Here is a 23,433-nt window from a genome sequence, read left to right as displayed (position 1 = left end):
GATGTGTTGGTGACTTCGGATATGAGGTCATTCTTTCAGCCGACCCATCGACAGGTGTCATCCGGATCCAGCATCAGGGAACGCCTAGACCGTCAGGTGTCCGACTACATTGGGTTAACGGCCGATGTGGACGCTCTGAGGAGTGATGAACCCCTAGACTACTGGGTGGGCAGGCTTGACCTCTGGCCAGAGCTTGCCCAATTTGCAATCGAACTGTTGGCTTGCCCCTCATCCAGTGTCCTGTCCGAAAGGACGTTCAGCGCAGCAGGGGGGATTGTGACCGATAAGCGTACTCGCCTAGCTCACCACAGTGTTAACTACCTCACATTTCTAAAAATGAATGAGGCATGGATCTCGGAGGAATTCAACACATGTGATCAGTAGACCATGTATATGTCTATAAACAATTTTTGGAATCAAGCACACAGACCTTCTTAATTCATTTGGCTCACTTCCCTGACCCAAAAAAGCACACCGTACTATATGCCCCTACCCTCCTCTTTGAAGAGGTTGAGCGGTGTCATATTTCTACTGGGGCTGCTTATTATGAGGGGTTCCCACCATCCCTGTGCTGTGCTGACTTCCTCCTGGGTGTTCTTATTATGAGGGGCTCCCACCATCCCTGTGCTGTGCTGACTTCCTCCTGGGGGTTCTTATTATGAGGGGATCACACCATCCCTGTGCTGTGCTGACTTCCTCCTGGGGCTGCTTACGGTGCTGCTGTCAGCGCTGTATGTCACGGAGCTGCTGTCAGCGCTGTATGTCACGGAGCTGCTGTCAGCGCTGTATGTCACGGAGCTGCTGTCAGCGCTGTATGTCACGGAGCTGCTGTCAGCGCTGTATGTCACGGAGCTGCTGTCAGCGCTGTATGTCACGGAGCTGCTGTCAGCGCTGTATGTCACGGAGCTGCTGTCAGCGCTGTATGTCACGGAGCTGCTGTCAGCGCTGTATGTCACGGAGCTGCTGTCAGCGCTGTATGTCACGGTGCTGCTGTCAGCGCTGTATGTCACGGAGCTGCTGTCAGCGCTGTATGTCACGGAGCTGCTGTCAGTGCTGTATGTCACGGAGCTGCTGTCAGCGCTGTATGTCACGGAGCTGCTGTCAGCGCTGTATGTCACGGAGCTGCTGTCAGCGCTGTATGTCACGGTGCTGCTGTCAGCGCTGTATGTCACGGAGCTGCTGTCAGCGCTGTATGTCACGGAGCTGCTGTCAGCGCTGTATGTCACGGAGCTGCTGTCAGCGCTGTATGTCACGGAGCTGCTGTCAGCGCTGTATGTCACGGAGCTGCTGTCAGCGCTGTATGTCACGGTGCTGATGTCAGTGCTCTGTATTACGGTGCTGCTGTCAGTGCTCTGTATCTCCTGCACCCTCTTGTTTGCCTACCCTGGTCCCTGACCTTCCCTCTCCTCCATTGCCTTCATTAGCTCCATAGTCCTGAATTGTCAGAACAATTTCCCAAATAAAAAAAAAATGCTTGTAGTTATCGATCCCAAATTCACCTCATACATGTATTATGCTATTGTCCAGGTGGTGGGACTACGTGCTACCCCCTAATAATTACCCCGTGGCCGCAAATTCGACCTAAAGGTTTGCGAAATTCGCCTCCCATTGAAGTCAATGGAGCCCGCGGCGAACGGTCGTTTTCGCGAACGTTTGTGTCCGTTCGCGTTTCGCGTTCGCGAAACGTCCCGTCGGAAGTTCGTCCATCACTAACGATCGCAGGTATCCCCGCGGCAATCAAGTCCGCAGGACCCGCGACCGGACTCATGGGGGTCCCGACCGGACTGTTGGCCAAAAAATTGGGCCTTAGCCACTAGTGGCGGCGCCCAGAACCCAAAATTTTCTTAGAAGCTATCAACATGATCATTGAGGAGGAAGAGGATAATTACTCAGCATAACAGGATAGTCACTCAGCATCAGCATATGCAGTCTTGAAGCATCAGCATCAGGTGCTTGGTAGCTGGTGGTGATCTAAGACTGATTCATTTTTATGAAGGTCAGTCGATCAACTGAGTCGATGGACAGGTCCTGTGATCGGTTACAAAGCCTCCAGCAGCACTGAATGTGCATTCCGAAAGAACGCTGGATGCAGGACAGGCCAGTAGCTCAATTGCATACTGTGCAAGCTCTGGCCAGTGTTCCATCCTCAAGACCCAGTAACCCAGAGGATTTTCGGTGGGAAAGGTGTCCAAGTCTGATCTTGCCCCTAGGTATTCCTGCACCATGTAAATCAGGCGCTGGCGATGGTTGCTGGAACCGATCATACCTTGGGGCTGTGGACTAAAACTTTGTCTGAATGCATCGGTCAGGCGGCCACCTTCTCCACCGCTCCTTCTGGGACTGACCGAAGCCTTAGCAACATATTGTCCAGAACCAGGAATTTGTAACCTCCCAGGCTCTGGAAACGCGTTGCATAAACCTTTCTGCAAGGCCTCCCGAAGATGTTTCATCCTCTGTTCCTTCTGTGATGGCAAGATAAGGTCCGCAACCTTACCCTTGTAACGTGGATCAAGGAGCCAGCCAGTAATGTTCCCTCTCCTTGATACCACGAATACGAGGATCCGTCTGCATGCTTTGCAGGACCAGGGAGGCCATGCAGTGTAGGTTTGCTTAGGCATTCAGTCTGGAGTCCTCTGGGTCACTAAGGACGACATGATCCGCAGCCACCTCCTCCCAGCCACGTACAAGTCCATGGGTTTCTTGGGACTGTGAATGATCCCTTGAAGACTGCTGCTGATGCTGAGTGCTAGGCTCCACCTCCATGCTGACACAATCCTCCTCCTCCTTCTCCTCCTCCTCTTCCTGTGTGATCGGCGGGCCAGCGGGAACACTGTCTGGATAAAGGGGGCCTTGAGAGGTAAGGAAGTCTTCCTCTTCCTCCCTCTGTTCTGCCTCAAGTGCCATGTCCATTATTCCAGGCAGAGTGTGCTCCAACAGGTGGACAACAGGGACAGTGTCACTGATGCATGCACTGTCACTGCTCACCATCCTCATGGCCTCCTCAAATGGTGACAGGACAGTGCATGCATCCCTGATCATAGCCCACTGGTGTGGGGAAAAAAATAAGCTCCCCTGACCCTGTCCTGGTGCCATAGTCGCACAGGTACTCATTGATGGCCCTCTACTGCCTATGCAGCTGCTGCAGCATGGCCAACATTGAGTTCCACCTGGTGGGCATGTCACAGATTAGGCGGTTCTTGGGCAGGTTAAATTCCTTTTGGAAGTCAGCCAGCCAAGCACTGGCATTATATGACCAGCAGAAATGCACACAGACTTTCCTGGCATGCCTCAGGACATCCTGTAAGCCCGGGTACCTGCCCAAGAACCGCTGCACCAAGTTAAGGACGTGAGCCAAACAGGGAACATGGCTGAAGTGTCCCTGTTGGAGGGCAGAGAGGAGGTTGATCCCATTGTTGCAAACCACCATTTCTGGCTTAAGCTGGCGTGGCATCAACCTCTGAGCCTGCCCCTGCAAAGCTGACAGAATATCTGCCCAAGTGTGGCTTCTGTCCCCCAATCATATCAGCTCAAGCACCGCATGGCCTGTGTACTTGCGTAGTCCCTTGAACGTCTACGGAGCACTGCTGATTCCGAGAACAAAGCACAGGAAGAGGCCATGGAGGAAGAAGAAGAGGAGGGGTGGAGGAGAGAGGTGTGTCAGAATCACCAGTAGAAGCATTTTGGAGGAGTGGTGGTGGAACAACCTCCAACACTACTGCACCTTGTCCTGCATCCTTCCCAGCTGCCAGCAGAATCCCCCAATGCGCCGTGAAAGATAGGTAACATCCCTGTCCATGCCCGCTGGACCATGAGTCAGTGGTAATATGCACCTTACCGCTGACCGCCCTGTCCAGCGAGACCAGGACATTGCCTTCCACATGGCGGTAGAGAGCCGGAATCACCTTCTGTGCGAAAAAGTGGGGTTTGGGAACCTGCCACTGAGGCCTGTGGTATTAATTGGATCAGAAGAACACCAGCAATTGTCTTCAGGTAGCTTTAGGTGCACACTGGGCAGAGAACACAGTACACTAACTGTAAACACTGCAGCTGCTTTCCTACCGGTGGTATTAATAGGATCAGGAGAACACCAGCAATTGTCTCCAGGTAGCTTTAGGTGCACACTGTGCAAAGGACACAGTACACTAACTGTAAATACTACCACAATCGCCTGCCTGTCTGTCAATATATTAGGAAGAGAATAAATATATATATTAAGGCATCAACTTACCAAGACATTTTGGACGATTTCATGCTCCCAACTTTGTGGAAACAATTGGGGGATGGCCCCTTGCTGTTCCAACATGTGCACAAAAAAGGTCCATAAAGACATGGATGAGCAAGTTAAAGGTGGAGAAACTTGACTGGCCTGCACAAAGTCCTGACCTCAATCCAATAGAACACTTTTGGGATGAATTAGAGCAGAGGCGGCGATCCAGGCCTTCTTGACCACATCAGTGCCTGACCTCACAAATGCGCTTCTGGAAGAATGATCAAATATTCCCATAGACACACTCCTATACATTATGGACCATCTTCCCAGAAGAGTTGAAGCTGTTATAGCTGCAAAGGGTTGACCAACTCAATATTGAACCCTACAGACTAATGCCCTGTACACACGGTCGGACATTCCGACCACAAAATCTGTTTTTAGACGGATTTTGGTCGAAACTTGTGTTGCATACACACGGTCGGACAAAGCTGACGGAAAATCCGATCGTTTGGAACAAGGTGACGTAAATCCCGTATGATGGGACTTTAAAGAGGCCAGTAGCCAATAGCTTTCGTCTGGTAATTTATTCTGAGCATGCGGCGGCACTTTGTCCGTCGGAATTCTCTACACGTGATCGGAAAAAGTCTGATCAGATTTTGTTGTTGGAAAATTTTAGATCCAGCTCTCAAACTTTTTCCGTCGGAAATTCTAACGGAAAAGTCCGATAGAGCCCACACACAATTGGATTTTCCGACAACATAATCCGATCTGACTTTTTCCGTCTGAATTTCCGACCGTGTGTACAGGGCACAAGACTGGGATGCCAATAAAGTTACTGTGTGTGTAAAGGCAGGCATCCCAATACTTTTGATAATATATTGTATCTAAAGGCACCTGAATGCTAGAAGCCCCTAATATTTGAGCATCAATGCATTTCAGTGGCCAAAATAAATGTATATTGCGGCCAATGGAATTCATTAATGCTTAATGCCAGACACACCTAAACATGTGTGCAATATGTGACTGTAAGATACTAAAAGCCATTTGACTTTCAACTTTGATCAGCTGTGGTCATTTTGATTATCTCAGCTTGAAAAGAGCTTTCCTGGAGCATTTCAGTCCCTGGTAGTGCAACTGAAGCCAACAATCAACTATGGGCGCCACTGTCAAAGATCTCTGGGATAAAGATGCGGTTCAGGAGATGGATACAAAAAAAATCCAAAGCCTTTATGAATGCCTAGAAGCACAGTGGTCTATTTTTAGGAAGTCAAAGGTATTTGGTACAACACAGACCCTCCCTGTAGGACTCTTGCTATGCCCTTAAGCACACCTGTGGAGCTAATATCCCTGCAATAATTGAATTGCTCATCCTATCTATCTGACACGCTATTGCATTTTCAACTGGGATTACATCTAACTGTGACTGGTCCTGGGTAATATATGTAACTGAGTACAGGTATGGTATTCCCTAATATTGCAGTGGGTATATGAAAACTTTCCCTGGACAAACTGCATGTGTGTAGACATCCTTCACTTGAGACCCATTACAGCATGTTTCTCAGGAGCTGATAGCCTGTTTAAGGCATATAGTGGGATGTACATTTACCACCATATTCTCACATGAGTAGCAGATCATATCAACAGCTCCCTGAGTCCAATCTTTTTGGATGTCACCAGCTATGACAACAAATCATTCTGCCTTATGGGATCTTCGCATGTGACAGCTGTTATTTCTCACATAACCCTTTTTGCTCCTCAGATATATAGCTCCAAGCTGTCATAATTTAGAGGCACCATGTCAGGTCACCTTGAGGTGAGGTGACAGATGCACACCGTAGGGGTCAGGAGTGCACAGCAAGGTTGTGGACCCTACGGCTGACTGCTGCGGATGGGAGACAGATCCCACTGGGGTTAGAGCGTAAGATTCCCTGGGGCGCGAAGTCTAAGAGCCAGCAGGTGTTCACCAGCGCCTCTAGTGGTGAGGATGGACTTGGCTGCAACTGGCTCCAGGTCGCGACCCCCAGGGTCCCCCAGCTCACACCCAAAGTAGGAAACAGGAGGATAGGTATAGTGAAGGACAAAGCCAAGGTCGGGGCCACAAGCAGACAGGAATAGTCAGGGACACGCCAAAAGGTCAGGATCACAGGCAAACAGGGATAGTCAAGGACACGCCAAAGTCGGTAACGGAACAACAGAAGAGCACACGGCAGGTAACAGGAAGCTAACACACAAAGGTTGATCAGCAGGGCTGGCCTGCAGTGCACAGGTTAATATAGAGCTCCCTGATAGGAGCTAGGGTGGAGCTATGCCAGAGGATGGATTACAAAAGCAGACAGGTGAGGGTCGGCTGGTCTCTAGATGAACACATGGAAACAGGTAAGCAGACAAACTATTGCATAACCATGACACACCATATACACATTTTTTTTCTTCAATATCCCCCCGGGGGCCATATACACACAGTTCGCCTTAATAGTTGTTTTTTTCTGGATTCATTTTTTGCTCCATCCCTTATGTGGTCATTACCACTGGCAGTCTCATGGTTAGTCGGCGCCCGGACCCTTACTTGTTTTGTTTGTTTTTCTTTAACTCAACAAACCATAAACCAGTGTATACATTTATTGTCTTTCAGCTAACTATTTATTTTAATGGGAATCATAAAAACATTTTTCTATGTAATTTCTAGATTCCAGTATTGCCTTTTTGCTACCTTAGTAGCCGCTTTTTTCTTCCCATCTGCAGGTTCGCCCAATTTTCTTTTTGGTTGTCAAAATAGTAGCCTGTGCTCGAAATTCGCCAACCTCAGTGCAATTACACCTTAAACACAAATATTGGCTTGTTGGAACTGCCCTAGGCCAAGATGCATGATGGCAACTATCTAAAGGAATATAAGAGTTTATATCTGTAGGTTTAAAAATGTGAAAGTAACAAATCTATTCCCTTTAATCAAAATTTTAAGATCCAAGAAATTGACCTCTTATAAACTAGTCTCATAGCTCAGTTGAATCCTCCTGTTGTTATTACTCAATGAGCTGATGCACTCATCCAAATCAGGGCCACTGCCATCCCATAGGAGGAGGATGTCATCTATGTACCAAGCCCACAGCACCACATGGGGTCTCTGTTTGGGCATAGACAACATCCTCCTCCCACCTGGCCATAAAAAGATTTGCCAAACTAATGCATATTTCGCTCCCATGGCTACACATCTATCCCGGTGAAAAAAATTGATTTTCAAACCAAAAATAATTGTGTGTTGCCGTATATTCCAAATACTCCATAATAAAGGACACTTGACCAGCAACCTGAATCACGATTTATGTAATTATTTACTGCTGTCAGGCTAAGATCATGGGGAATAACTGTATACACTAAAGATATGTCAGCTGCCACCATCCACAGTCCTGGTTTAGGTCTGTGGTTGGATAACACATTTATAATGTGTCTGGTATCTTTTTTTTCCAAATAACAGTTTTTATTTTTGTTTTTATATACACAGTACTACATGAATAAGTACAATGCATTACAGGTATAATTGAGTATTTTGTGGCTATTTGTTTAATGCTAATGCTCTAGAGCTGCTAACAACATAATGCAGTAGATTTGCAAAAGTAAACATAGGAGTCACCTCTTCCAGTTTATCGCCACTAGGCAGCGAGCTCTTGTGAGGATGCGCCAAACAAGTTTCTTATGGGGCACTGGGATTTTCAGTGGCGACAGACCTAATATGAAAAATTTCAGAGTGATAGGGATCGATCCTCTGAGGAGGCAGACCAACAATTGCTGTACCGACGTCCAGAAAGGAGCGATCAGGGCACAACTCCAATATATATGAAGGAGGGTGCCCTTATCTCCCAGACATCGCCAACAATGATCTGAGCTGGTGGGGTAAATGGCGTGAAGGACATCTGGAGTCATATACCAGAAATACAGGATTTTGTATATATTTTCTTTGTAGAGTGTACAGAGTGAGCTTTTTGCTGCCTAAGACCAAATCCTCTGCCATTGTTCCAGGGGGATCTCCTCACCCAAGGCCCTTTCCCACTTGACCATATAGGCATGCTTGCCCTTAGTATCCGAGGGATATGCATTCAGAATTTTATATATGTCAGATATTAGACCTTTCTGAGCAGAACCTGCTAAGACCAAGGTTTCGAAATGGGGTTGGGGGGAGAATTGCAGATTTGGTGTGATGGTCAGTGCATAGTGGCGAATCTGAAGGTACCCATAGAACACCTGACACAGCAGGTCAAGGATAGTAGTCAAGGATAGTAGTTTACGGGACCTGGGGTCCACCAGGTTCCCGAAATGGAAAAGATTCCGCGAAGCCCAGGGCGTGGACATACGATGGGTGAGGCTATCTGGCACCTTGGGGTTACAGACAAATGAGGTCAGGAGCGAGCTTTCCGAGGTCAATTTATGCTGTTGGATCAGTTTACACCATAATCGCCTAAGTAAGGTCATAGGGCCCAGCATGTGATTGGGTTCTATCTCTGCATTTGCATTCCATAATAAGTTGATCGTGTGCACTGGGGCCAGTCAAATTTTTTCGATTTCCATCCACTTATTATAGGAACGTTGAGTGAACCAGGAGTCTATCGCTTTCAGCTGGGCTGCCTGGTAGTATTAAATAATGTTATGGAATGCTAAGCCCCCATCTGAGCGTGCTGCCATTAGTACTGAGCGTGGTATCCTGTGCCTTTTATAATTCCATGTGTATTGGAGTAAATAATTTTGAAGCTTCTTCAGGTGACCGTAGGGTATTGGGATTGGCAGGGTTTGGAATAGATACAGTAATTGTGGGAGTATTGTCATCTTTACGGAGGCTATTTTCCCTAACAGGGAGATGTGATGTCTTTTCCATTGTTGTAGGAGGGCCCTTATGGATCGATGTAGGGAGGGGACATTTTCCTGGTATAGAGTGGAGAATTTTGGAGTGATGTGGATCTCCAGATATTTTAGTGTCCTGTGTTTCCAGGTGTAGGTAAAGTTAGCCTATAAGTGATTTATTTCTGCCTCTGGTATGTTTATTGGGAGGGCCTCTGATTTAGAAGTGTTAATTTTGTACCCGGAGAGTGAAACTCCCTACCGCTGGCTGAAATGCCTTTTATATCTGGGTTCCCATGGATTGTGGCTTCTAAGGGGTCCACGCAGAGCGTGATGAGCTGGGGGACAGCGGGCACCCTTGCCTGGTGCCATTCGTCACTGAGAACTGGGGAGAGATAGCATAAGGTGTTTTAACTTAAGAGGCGGGATTAGAATACAAGTGCTGGATTGCTCGGAGAAAGGGACCCTGGAACCCTACGTGGCATAATGTGGTGAACAGGAAAGGCCACCCAAGGTGATCAAAAACCTTTTCGCCATCCAGGCTTAGCAGCAAGGACTGCATGCCCCCCCTGTTCGCCACTTCGACCAGGTCTATAATTTTCCTGGTATTGTCTCCCGCCTGACGGAGTGGGACAAAGCCCACCTGGTCTTTGTGAATAAGCAAGGGGAGGACCATATTCAGGCGGAGTGAAATCAGTTTGGTGAAAATTTTAAGGTCCGAATTCAAAAGAGCTATAGGTATGTAGTTGGCGCAGAGGGAAGGGTCCTTGTCTGGTTTGGGTATAACCGTAATAAAGGAGCGCTGCATGTCTGGTGGGACGGGGGTATCTCGGAGAAAAGCATTAAACAGTTTGTACATGTATGGGAGCATACGAGGGAGAAATTCTTTATAGTATTCATACTGTAGTCCATCTGGTCCCAGGGCTTTATGGGAGGGAAGGGATTTGATAGTCTGCTCTAGCTCTTCTTCCATAATCAACGCATTCAGGGAGGCTAGATCCTCGGGTTGAAGTTGGGAAATCCCACTTTTCTCGAGATAACGTTGCATACGCTGGGAGAGTTCGGGGGACGGGGGATTGTGGGGGATATCCGGCCTATTATAGAGATCTTTATAGAACTCTGCAAAGGAATGGGCTATTTCCTCAGGATGTGATAACAGGGATCCAGAGGAATTTTTAATTTGATGGAATGTAGTAGCATGGGTGTTGTCCCTTAGGTTCCTGGCCAGGAGGGAGTGCGCCTTGTTGCCCTTATCATAGTAAACTTGTTTTAGCTTAATAAAAGCTTTCTCCACTCGTCCTATAGCCAAGTCACAGAGGGTAGCACGAAGGGAGGAGATTCTTTTAAGGAGGGTCAGGGATGGGGAGCTCTGCAGGCAGTGTTCTAGGGCCTTGAGTTCCTTTTCTGTTTGCTGTTTTAGGGCTTGTGCATTTCTCTTCATGGCGGAAGACAGAGCCATACATTTACCCCTCATTATCACCTTGTGAGCCTCCCATAGAGTGGAGGCAGTCAGATCAGGAGTGTTGTTTTCTGCAAAGTAATGTTTTAAAGTGGTGTCTAATTCTGTCTTGGTGGGAAGATGTTGGAGGAGGAACGTTTTAAGGTGCCAGTTATAGGGTCTGCGTTAAGGGGTACCTAACTCCAGTGTTAGCAGTATGGGTGCATGGTCTGACCATGATATTGGTAGTATTCGCGCTGAGAGGTTCTGCCTTAGGATGGGGTGGTTGACAAAGAAGTAGTCTGCACGGGTGTGTATGTGGTGGGGGGCTGAGTAAAATGTGTACTGTCGGTCACACGGATGGAGGACCCGCCAGGCATCAAAAAGGGCATAACGTCTAGTTGGCTTTTGGAACAGCCTTGAATCTCTGATAGTTCAAGCCAAGGATGCCCTGGGGTCCACCACATGGCGATCTGAGATTTCTGAGTGGATCAGGTTAAAGTCTCCCCCCATTATCAGTATGCCATGTTCCCGTTTAAAAAGACGGGCACACGCCTTGGTTAAGAACCTGTTCTGTTGGACGTTTGGAGCGTAAATCGCACAGAAGGTGACTTCCTGTGATTGCCAACTACCCTGAAGGATAATAAAATGGCCTTGGGGATCACTGTAATGGTCAGAGCAAGTAAAAGGGGACCCCTGCTTTATAAGTATGGCGACCCCTGCTTTCTTATGCGACCCCGAAGAGAGGTAGCTCTGGGAGTAGTATTTGGAAGCAAACGCAAAGGAGCCCCCTTTATCAAAATGAGTTTCCTGGACCATAACAACATCTGACCCCAACTGTCTAAACTCCCTCAGTGCCAGATGCCTTTTTCTGTTGGATTTCAGGCCATGGACATTTAAGGACAGGATCTTAGCCATGGGAATAGATTTATGGGACAATGGAGATACTTATCTGCTGAAGCCGTCATCCTGGTGCTACAGTTCCGGAGCAGGCACCCCGCAGGAGGACCCCCAGGCAGGATTTGGAGTCTTTCCGTAAAGCCATGCGATGACAGGGGTGTAAGAAGACAGTAGGAGAGCTAAAGAAAAAGAAGTCATTAGTTCAAAGAAACAATGGTTACATGTGCACACATTAACACACAACCTTTGGAGGCCAATGGGCCAAGGTCAACAGGGCTTCCCACGCGCTCCCCCAACCCAAGACCCAATGGGAGAGTCAGGGGGGCACAGGGGAACCCCAATTCAGTCATAGAGTGCAAAAAGAAATCACAAACAGGTGTGGTCGTGAACTCAGGGGGTGGATGAGGTATGGAAAGTCTCTCTCTCTAAAGTCTCATCCAAGACTCGCCCATTGTGCTAGCTTAACATAAAATTAGGGCGACGGGAGAGGGGAGGATTGACATGAGGATTATTTCAGTCAAAGTTATCAGATAGACGTGGTTAGCTGGGCATCGGGTAGGCTCGCCCCCTGGAAGGCAGCGGGGCCCTGGGTCCTCCGTTGTCATGTCTGGCCGGTTTTCCAGATCCGCCTGGTGCTTGAGATCTCTTGGTTGGTGGGACCCTCTGCCAGACTGAGGGTGGTGGAGGTGGTGTAGTCACCAAGTCCCAGTCTGGGAGTTGAGGGACAGTAATTTCCAGAACATCACAGAATGCGGTCAAGTCCTCCGGGTATAGTAAGACGGCCGTTTTGCCCTTATGTTTGGCTGTAAGACTAAACGGGAAGCCCCAGCGTGCAGTGCAGTGTGTGCAGTAGTGGCTGAAGAAGCCTACGTTTCTGCAGTGTAATCCAGGAAAGCTAAGTGTTTAAGTCCCGATTGGAGGGCTTGAATCTCCGAGCGGCAGGTGGATTTCACATCTTCTATAAGCTGTCTGAAATCATCTTTGGTGGGCATCGCTTGCAGATAGGAATGCCATTGGGGAGGCAAAGGTTGGAAATGGGCTACCCCCATCTGTTGGTGTGGGTGGCGGGAAAGGGAAGGTGACCTCAAGTAGAGCCATTGAGGGGTGCGGATGCCTGAACGAGGAGGTGTCTGGTCCCATAAATCAGACCAGACAGGGTCTGGGGCAAGTGGAGGGGCCCTCTTTAAATGCCCCAGGTGGTGGAGGTGGGGCGCCTGCCATCTGTGCATAGGTGGCAGGAGAGTCAGCCTGGATATTGGGGCGATGAGGGTCCCTGGATCGAGACAAACGCCGCACTTTGGGAGATGACGGCGCTGCTGGGGAGGTCACCTGTGCGGCCTGGGGTCCCATTATTCCATATGCAAAATGCAGGTGTAGTGGCGGGTGATCCGGTTCTGGGAGAGCTGAGAAATCTTCTGAATTGCCCGAGGGTGCAGAGGAGCCCGGTTCCACCCCATGGAGTCCAGGATCTGATGCCATCCGCAGCATGGAGTCCAGGATCTGATGCCGTCCGCAGCAGCCGTGGGAATGCTTCAGTACACTGGGTGTACTGCTGCTGTGGGTATACCAAGATGGTGGCCATCGGGCCTAGTGATAAGGCCTTGGGTGGGGGATTCTGCTGGTTTGGGGGACTCACCACTCCCGATAGATTGCTGGCTTCTCCCCCGATGTTCGCCGGCAACTTCCAGCCTGTGAGGCTCTGGAGCTGTGGCTATGTAGAGGGGGTGTGCTGCTCCTGGTGCAGAGGACAGAGCTGCCCGGTGCCATCTTGGCTGCTCCGTCTGGCGGCATGTCGGGCAGAGTGACATAATTTCGGAGGTCTGTGGAGGTTGGGGATGACCCCCTAGCTACCGTGGAGCGGGTCGTCCGATTCTTGCCCATGGTTTGTTGCGGGAAGGTCCCCTAAGTCGCTTGATGGTCACGGGCTGAGAGAGAGCTCAGGCTTCAAGCTGCCATTCAAGACGAGCACCGGACATGCCCGTGTCTGGTATCTTTTATGTACAAAAGCATTTTTTGCACAAGAGGATGGAGATAATAATCAATGTACCTGCCCAACCTATAGGGGGCAAGGTGGGGGCAATTTCCATATTGTGCCACGGTATAACAACCAAGGACAGGGCCCTCCTCCTTTCTATGGTAAAGGTCGGAATCATTATCCTGTACTTAATCATCAGGGGAGACGGAATGATGAACCGGACTATAATTACAATATTACTACTCAGAATAGGTTTTTCCCATTGAGAGATAGAGTGATCCCCAATAATGGATATGGACAGGATTATTATAGACATAATTAGAATACCTTTAATGGTAATGGTGGTAGTGCCTGACCATATGTCTCCATATGTCTCCACAAATCCTGTAATGGGAATTGGAGTGACCAATATAATAGGATTTTCCCAGACCAAATCAGGGTATAAAACCACCAGTCGAAACAAAGTCGAAACAAAGAGAGGAACTAGAGGGGTAGGTGGCTACACTCAAAAAAGAAGGTAAATAGAATCGGAATATACAATTCAAGTAATCAAGTTTTAACTGACTCAGAAAAAGCAGTTTTGGATAGGGAGTTTGAGTGTTTGCTCAGCCTAGGAGGCTAAGCAAATTTCAGACATATATGGATGTACATAAGTTTGTGTGGATATCAGTATCAAATGTTACTTAAAACCAACCCTGTCAAGTAGAATATGGTAATTTCATCTGAGTTTCCACATTCCAACCTTTCCCATGCATCTTTATTTATTCCCTCTGGAGTACTGGCCCCTTCCCTTAAAATGTTTTTTGTGATGTGGTCCTAAGGGATTTGGATCAGATGAAAGTTCAGAATGCCAAAATGCAAAAAGATTTGGAGATTTAGATTCCTTATGCAATAATAAGGAATTGGTCACCCGGCCAGGAGACAAAGGGGGTGACTTATGACATAGATGTATAGATAGTAGGAGCTATAGAAAAAAATGTCAGTCATTTTTTGGTTCTTATAAATATATTGTTTTCCCTTTTTTGCACAGTTTGGTTTATGCAAGTGCTGTAAAAAATATTTTTCGGGCAGAATGTTAGATGCTGTTTAATATGTAGCCTCTAGGGTGTGCCCGTTTAGATAAGGTGGAATGACCCCGTGCGGTAAATTCATGAAACTTCCTGGTACCTATTAGTGTTAAAAGGTTATAGATAGTTATATAGTTACTCAATGGTTTTGTTTTTGCCTTCTATACTTATATTATGACATTGCTACTCTCTCTATGGTAATCCATTTTTTAGCCCTTTTTTCGTTTTCCCTCAGAATATTATATACTGTGGTTCTATGTCCGGTGTATAATTGTGGGATTTCTATTACCTGATATGTTTTCTTAAATGTGATTGGCCATCTAGGGTTCAGATGGAGGAGTGGTTAGGTTGTATAGTATATAGTGCAGTTACTCGGCGTGCTGCCCGTGCCCTGGACAACGTCATCTTATGACGAAACGTGAAGGGTGAAGCGACGTGCTCATGTCATCACACTTCTTGGATCCCAGAAGGATGAGCAGCCACAAGTAGCCATCCAGCTGTTTCTAAGTTTAATTTTTTTTTACCTACAATAAAGCTTTAAAGGATATATTACACTATGGCGAGTTTTTTTTATGTTTTAGCGATCATCTATGATACTGTCACCTGTGTACAAGTTCTGTATGCCCCAAGGAAATCCTAGGATGTTATTAAAGGCCCTGGCTGGGTTTAGAGCTATATGAGTCCATATAATCTGGTAAGCGACCATATTGCCTAAGGTGGAGGGGATTGTCACAAGAATGCACTACTGCAGGTGGCAGACAGTGTGGATGCTATACCAGGATCTTATCTTCACTTTTGTGACTTTTTTCTTAGTTTTTTTCTTTTAGTGCTTGATCAACAATTTATTAGCGTAACTCCTTGTAGAAATTATTGTTTGGGACTGTGTTATATCTCACAGCGGAGTCTGCCGCTTTGTTTTAATGTAGCTACATTTTTTATAATTGTTTAATAGTGCAGTTTTATATATATTTTTTGTTTAAAAATCCTTAGTTGTGTGACAGCTCCAGTGGCAGGGAGAGAGCTCAGTTGAAATGAAGACAGTGTGTCTATGTGAACTCTCGAGCTTTAGTGCACCTCTGTATGTGATATTTGCACCAAAGACATTTACCTGCTTCCAAGAGGTACATTATTTTGTCGCCCGAACCAACATTTGTTTTGCAAATGCACATCAGAATTTCAAGTGTCATAAACATGCTTTATGAATTCCCATCATTCATTTATGAATTGGTTTGTGGGTTAACACTTAATCATATGTCATCATTCTGACTTTCATTCCTTTATAAAAAGATCCTTGAGTTTGCATTCCTTTTAAAGTCATCAGTGTCAGTGCTAATAAAGTCCTTTTTGCTTTCTCCTAGGAGTAACAGTCTATTTACAGAGGTCGTACAGATGAACTTTGAGATCACCAGTTTCAGTAGCCTTTCCGGCACTCAGCCCATCTCCTGGCAGCTAGAATATCCTGGAAAACCCACAGCTGATCTGGTTCTGTCTGAGGTCTTCATTAGTCAGAAGGATATTCTGGGAATTGTCCCCCTCTCTATGGTAAGAAGTATTTATTTAATCAGAGAAGCGCATATCGTAAGCAGAAGAAGAAATGAAAATAACTACACAGGGATTACCCAATACCGCATTGATTTCATTATTTCATTTTTGTATTTATTTTTATAAAACTGTGATTTAGAAAGCTAATCACCAGGCGTGTCAAAGTGTGCTTTATGTGTTTTATGCAGCTCTTTCTCCTTCTCTGCAGCACTCAGTGGCTTGAGGATACAAATATCTGAAGGCACCCCCAGCTATTCTTTAGTTCATAATTTACACTCTTTTACTTAGTTTTGCAGCTAAATACTTCAGGAAATGTTTTATGACCTTTCTCTGGGATTAAATATTGCAAGCTGTATTTTTACTATAGCGTTATAGTGATTCTAAAAACTCCAATGCTTTAGTAAAAAAAAAGAGGTTTTTACTTATCGGCTCTGTGCAAGGGTTTTGCCCAGAGCAGCCCAAACCTTCTGTTCTGGAGTCCCCCGGAAGTGCTCTTGGCTCTTCCTTTTCTATGTCTGTCCACATACTACCCCCGCCCCCTACTCGCTGAATTTGATTGACAGCAGAAGGAGTCAATAGCTCCCATTGCTATCAATCTGCCCTGTGAGACCTGCAGATGGGTACAGCACTAGATCAGTATGAGACTCAGGTTCACTTTCTGTCCCTGTGACACCAGCACAAAAGAGAACATGTTTCATAAGGATGGCAAGGCATACAGTGATAAAAACCTCATAAAGGTTCTAAACTCCATCCAAAACAAAGATTTTTTTTTAGCTGGAGTAAGGCAACCCATAGATGAGTCTTTTTTTTTTCATTCAGGAGGAGTCCTTTTTACTGAACTATTGTATTCTGACAGTGAGGAGACGTCCCTGCCATCAGAATAGACTGATCAGTGCTGCCGGCTATAGGCTGGAAAAATCTGACAGGGTGGCTGAACAGAAGTCGACTTCTGTACAACCTCCCTGCCCATACATAGATCAAAATTTGGCTGGTCCCTGCTGAGCCAGACAAATTTTGTTCCATGTATGGTGGTTTTAGTCTTTGAATTAAACCTAAAAATGTGCTACAAATTTTTACAGTTGACCTTATGATGACCAGCAGGTAACATAGGGTACCAGCATTTATCTTTCCTGTAAACAAAGTTATTTGCAGATAGTTATGTCACCTGCTTGAATCCCATAGATTTTGAGGAGTGGGGATGGCAGTATGCCAATGTCTGCATCTGACAAATTATCAATCCCCTAAGAAACCTCTCATCTGAACCAAGTACTGCCAAATAGATAGAGGGTGTCATCCTAAACCCCCTATGTAAATATCAACTTTCAAGAGTCAGTATTTGCATAGGTACATTTGGGGGTTTAATATCCAAAATTAAAACTTGCACATGCTTTAAAAATATATCCTGGGTGCTTGCATGTTCCATCAGATGTCAGGAGGTGGTGGGCCAGAGCTGACATCAAGTAACATGGTTCCTGTCAGAGCTCACTAGTTCACAATTGTGTCCATGTGACATCTGATTGAATATGCAGATGATTTGAAAGGGTGCTGATATGAAATGTAAGTGCCAATATATCACATCACTTTAGCTAACAGGTACACTTTTATATTGGCCTGTACTTGTACAAAAATGTAAGGCCGCCCATAAATGGGTTGAATTTCAAAAGAATTTTCTTTTGAAAATCTTATCCAAGAATTTTCATTCAAATCCCACACCATTAGTGGGCTGCAGCAATGGCCGCATTTCATGCAGCCATCGAATGCAAGTGATCAGGCATGCTGGCATTTTTTTTGAAAAACAAACAATTTTCTAATCAATGATGGGAGAATCATGTGAGAAATATAATTGAAAAAGAAATGACCATGAGTGCAAGAAAAGAAAATTCCCAGAAACAAAAGAAGATTCCTGCAAAATTTTTCCTGTTGCAACATGAACTGAAATTGAAGGCTTGGTTGTTCAAATTTTTTAATCAATGGCGGCACCATTGAAAGCCCCCTATGCAGTTCCAGATCCCCTGAATAGTACATACCAACATTAATTTTCAAATGCTGCATTCCAATACATACAGTATGCAGCTATGGAGGGCTCACTGAAAAACCTGAAGGCTCCTTGACCCCCCTCCATCTTGTCATTTACAAGATGGGCCAAAAGTTACAAGTGTGTGCTCCCTAGTGGCCCATTCAAACTGAGTGCATGCGCAGTGTGCTCTCTCCTGCTCTAGTTGCAGGGGCTGAGAAGGAACAGTGGAATTTACTATTCAGGGGATCTGAAATTGCATTGGGGAATTTGTGTAAAATGTTGAATGAACTTTCACTTTTAGGTTTTGTAATTTGAAAGAGTTTGAGTATAGGAGTATTTTGTAGGAGTGTTTTGTAATTTCTGTTTATTTGCCATGGCCCTCCTTTACAAATAATATCCTTTCAATATCCCTCCCTATAGCATATTTGTCACTCTCCCATGCTAGCTATGGTGAGTAGGTGAACCTGACTGCAGTAACCGTATATCCTTCTACTAGAAGTTTACATATAATAGGAGTTTAAATAAAAGAGCCCATTGATGTGGCCTTAGTTAAATGTTTTTTTTCTCTCAATAAGTATGTCAAGGCTTTTACAGACAGCTGACAAACAAAGGTGATGTTTAAATTAACATATAGTACAAATAAAATGGCAGGTATGAATCATTTATTTTAATTGTATTTATTTCTGAATGAATCTTATAGACAGTTATCAAGATAATAATATTATCCACACTGACTGTATAATGTTTCTTTGTCTGTATATTATACACGTTCCATATGTGTTTGTCTCCCGCAGGTAGGTGTATGAGAAACTACGTTTCAGAACTCTGCTGTAGGTTGATTCAGTAGGCAGGCAGAAATAAATTGTATACTTATTTTTCTATAAACCTGAAAGAGTCAGCATTTCCTGAAAGTAATTTGATACATTTTCCAATGTGAAGTTCCTCAAAACCTCATTTTCAACTCTTCTTCCAGTGAATTAGGATTCAGAGACCCTCTTAAGACGCACGCTGATGTCCTGCTGTATTTGACATTGCTTTCATGTAGCCAGTACCCTCCACTCCTACTAAATTCAGCCCATTTATATCCATTAGTTGTGCTATGACATCCCTCAAGCTATTCTTTGCTGCACATAACAAAATACAAGAGAATCAATTATTTGCTAGTACATTACAGTTGGTTGCAGATTCATCTTTAAAGGATGATTTGGGGAGTTATATGGTTTATGGTATTTAGAGTCTTTGAAAGTAATCTAACAGGATAAAATCGTATTAAGGTCCTTTCATTAATCCCACATGTTCCATTCTTATTTTATGAGCTAAAAAAAAAAACATTTTACTTGACAACATTCTGCTCCAGCTTCAAGTCTTCGGGTAGAAAAGAAATGGGACGCTTCAACATAATGTGCAAAAGCTTCCTTAGTATAAATAGTTTTTCGTATGTATCTTTTCATATGTTATTCATATTTTATAATTGCTGGTATGTTGTGAAACTGCACTAAATGTAATTCCTTACTTATAAAAATTACATGTGTAGAACAAATATAATCTACTGCATGCCTAAAACAGTTGTATTGTAAATATTCCAAGGCACTCAAATACGGAATTAGGTGCTGATCTGTGGCATGAGGGTCACATGTGGCCTTTTGCCACTTGTGTTGCAGCCCCTGGATCCCAGTGGTACTTAATGGGAGTGGAAACATTGAACTATATAGTGGTTGCAATGATATTGATCTTTGACAGTCTCATGTAACATGTCCCCCCACATCTGTAGCATGTACACAGACTCTGACTATCTCTTATAAATTAAAGTGATTGTAAAGGCACAAGGTTTTTTACTTTCATGCATTCTTCTGCATGAAGGTAAAAAAACATTCTGAGAGCAGCATCCCCCAGCCCCCATAATACGTACCTAATATTTACCTGAGCCCCCTCTCAATCCAGTGATGTCCACGAGATCCTTACCTCTTACACTCCTGATTGGCTTTTGGCAGCAGTGGGAAAGCCATTGAGCCAATCAGAAGACTGAAGGGGGCAGGGCCGAGCCATGGCTCCATGTGTGAATGAACACACAGAGCCGCAAGTCGGGCACGTGCCTGCTTGGGTGCCCCCTACAGAAAGCTGCTTGCTATGGGGGCACCCAGCAGGAGGGAGGAGCCAGGAGCACCGATGTGTGACCTGAGAAGAGGAGGATCTGGGCTGTTCTGTGCAAAGTCATTACACAGAGCAGGTAAGTATGACATCTTTGCTATTTATTTTCACTAATAGTAATACAAACCACATTAATATAGTGAAAGACATAAGTGAAAAAAAAATATATGAATTATAAGTCAGTTTAACCACTTAAGGACCAGTGCTTAGCCGTGGGTCGGGAGTTCGCCACCGGCGGCACGCTCCTGACCTGGTCCTGAGCTCCGTGACCCTGGCCATGGGACCAGCAGACCCGATCGCCGCTGGTGTCCCGCTATCGGGTCACAGAGCGGAAGAACGAGGAGAGGTCTGTGTAAACAAACCTCTCCCCATGCTCCCTAGTGTGGTTGTCATCGATCATCTGTTCCCTTTTATAGGGAAAGACGATCAGTGAAGTCACATGCCTACAATAAAAAAACATGCTTACAATAAAAAAAACACATAACGTCACACATAACCCCTACACTGCCCCCTAGTGGTTAACTCCTTCACTGCCAGTGTCATTTACACAGGAATCAGTGCATTCAAATAGCACTGATTACTGTATAAATGACAATGGTCCCAAAAATGTGTGAAAAATGTCCGATGTGTCTGCCATAATGTCGCAGTCACAATAAAAATCCCTGATTGCCGCCATTGCTAGTAAAAAAAAAATAATAATAAAAATGCTATAAAGCTATCCCCTATTTTGTAAACGCTATAACTTTTCAATCAATAGTCGCTACTTGCGATTTTTTTTACCAAAAATATGTAGAAGAATACGTATCAGCCTAAACTTTCGCTCTATTTTTGTTTATAGCGCAAAAAATAAAAACCACAGAGGTGATCAAATACCACCAAAAGAAATCTCTATTTGTGGGAAAAAAAGGACGCCAATTTTGTTTGGGAGCCATTTCGCACAACCGCGCAATTGTCAGTTAAAGCGACGCAGTCCCGAATCGCAAAAAGGGGCCTGGTCCTTTGGCTGCAAATTGGTCCGGGGCTTAAGTGGTTAAAATGTTCAAGGAGCAGTCCCATTCAAAACTGACATCCACCACTGTGTAATGAGGAGTGTCAGAAAGCTTCTATATTCACCATGTGGGCCATCACCAGTAGTTATATGGACTCTTACCAGAATCTATGGACTCTATTATGGAGTCAGATAGGCCTGCAAACAAGATTCTAGTATTTGGTGCTGAAACCCAGGTGGTTAGATCTGATCCTCATGATACCTCCAGTTCCTCAGGATAATAGTGGATATATCATGATGATGATACAAGATTCCTCATAGAATCCAGACAGATGTGCCCACTTAGTGTGTGCATCCATAAAACATATTATGCCGCTCGGCCAAACGGATGGAGGAGGCCTTTTTTGTTTTTAAAGTTGACCACCACTGTCATAGATCATGCTGACCCAAAAAAAATCAATAAGACAAGCTTGCATTTCTTGGTGTTATCTGACTTTTCCATTGTTTCAGGCCAGAGCCTCACCTTGCTACCTTTTGTTTGGCCACCATTATTTTCCAGCACTGCCTTAACCCTCTTGGTTGCCGCCACACGCTTGACATCCTCTGAACCAAATAAGTTTACCTTGGTCTCATCAGACCACGGGACATGGTTCCAGTAATCCATGTCCTTAGTCTGCTTGTCTTCAGCAAACTGTTTGCTGGCTTTCTTGTGCATCATCTTTAGAAGAGGCTTCCTTCTGGGACAACAGTCATGCAGACCAATTTGATGCAGTGTACAGCGTATGGTCTGAGCACTGACAGGCTGACCCCCGACCCCTTCAACCTCTGCAGCAATTCTGGCAGCACTCATACGTCTATTTCCCAAAGACAACCTCTGGATATGACACTGAGTACTTGCACTCAACTTCTTTGGTGGACCATGGTAAAGCCTGTTCTGAGTGGAACCTATCCTGTTAAACCGCTGTATGGTCTTGGCCACCATGCTTCAGCTCAGTTTCAGGGCCTTGCCAATCTTCTTATAGCCTACGCCATCTTTATGTAGAGCAACAATTCTTTTTTTCAAATCCTGAGAGAGTTCTTTGCCATGAGGTGCCATGTTGAAGTTCCAGTGACCAGTATGAGAGCGATAACACCAAATTTAACACACCTGCTCACCATTCACACCTGAGACCTTGTAACACTAATGAGTCACATTACACCGGGGAGGGAAAATTGCTAATTGGACCCAATTTGGACATTTTCACTTAGGGGTGTACTCACTTTTGTTGCTAGCGGTTTAGACATTAATGGTTGTGTGTTGAGTTATTTTGAGGGGACAGCAAATTTACACTGTTTGCAAGCTGTACACTCACTACTTTACATTGTAGTAAAGTCTTCAGTGTTGTCACATGAAAAGATATAATAAAATATTTACAAAAATGTGAGGGGTGTAATCACTTTTATGAGATACTGTGCATGTTTCTTAGAATTCTAGTTCCAGTGTGTAATATTGATATGTCAGTTACTGTATGCTTCTCTACTTCATTTAGCTACTGATAGTTTACTATGTAGTTTATGTTTGCATTCTAAAGCATATACATAAATATTGTACAATATGTTAGCAAGTTATATAGCATAATAATTTGTGTTCACAAAAAAAATTTAGCTATGTTTTTGTTCAATGTAAACTTTGAACAAGATGTATAATAATTATCTTTGTAAATCATTTATTAACAGGCCCATGCAGTGTTTGCTATTCAGAGTAATTGGCCATAGTAAGTGTGTCTTTTAATGGGAGATTCATTGCATGACCTTTTCTAGGTTGACTTTAGTAGTTTTTCTCCCTCATGCTTTGTGCTTACCACACAGCATTGCAGTCTGCGATCCCCAGTGCATATCTCCCCTGTTTAATCACACTCTTGTTAAGATGGATTCATTGCTAAACCTTCAGTGGCTTCATTAGGAACATGTTTACTCCTACCATATGGTAAATGCTCTGTGGAAGAGTGGAGACAGGTTCTGTTACGCTGTGTAACATATTGTCATGGTGTACACACACGTTCAGCAAAATAATTACTCTATTTAAAGGAGCATTCACTCTGACGACAACATATGCTGACAACCTCTGCTTTATATTTTCCTAATTTCACATTTTTTTGCAGAGTAAGGTGACCCACTGGTCTCATCTGGGGATTATGGAAACATCTGGACATGTTTATTTGGGCTATACTTTAAAGGATGTAACTGGATGAATTCCAGCTTAAAAATCAAAGTACATGTCTGGAGCCATCCTTGATCCAAGACATTGTTCCCTATGATTGAATAAAACAATTAACCATTCA

At 44.9% G+C, this 23,433-nt stretch overlaps 1 protein-coding gene across 1 annotated transcript in view; it reads left to right on the top strand.

Annotated features, from left to right (window-relative positions):
• Positions 1-23,433, top strand: part of TMEM132C (transmembrane protein 132C) — a 774,065-nt gene that overhangs the window by 584,803 nt on the left and 165,829 nt on the right. The window contains exon 4 of the mRNA XM_077461819.1: positions 15,776-15,959. Within this exon, the coding sequence (XP_077317945.1) occupies positions 15,776-15,959 (184 nt within the window). The remainder of the gene's footprint in view (positions 1-15,775; positions 15,960-23,433) is intronic.

This window comes from Lithobates pipiens, unplaced genomic scaffold (assembly GCF_037356315.1).
Source record: "Lithobates pipiens isolate NorthernLeopardFrog02 unplaced genomic scaffold, aLitPip1_a1.2 Scaffold_3, whole genome shotgun sequence".
NCBI lineage: Eukaryota > Metazoa > Chordata > Amphibia > Anura > Ranidae > Lithobates > Lithobates pipiens.
This window is presented reverse-complemented; position numbering and strand designations above follow the sequence as displayed.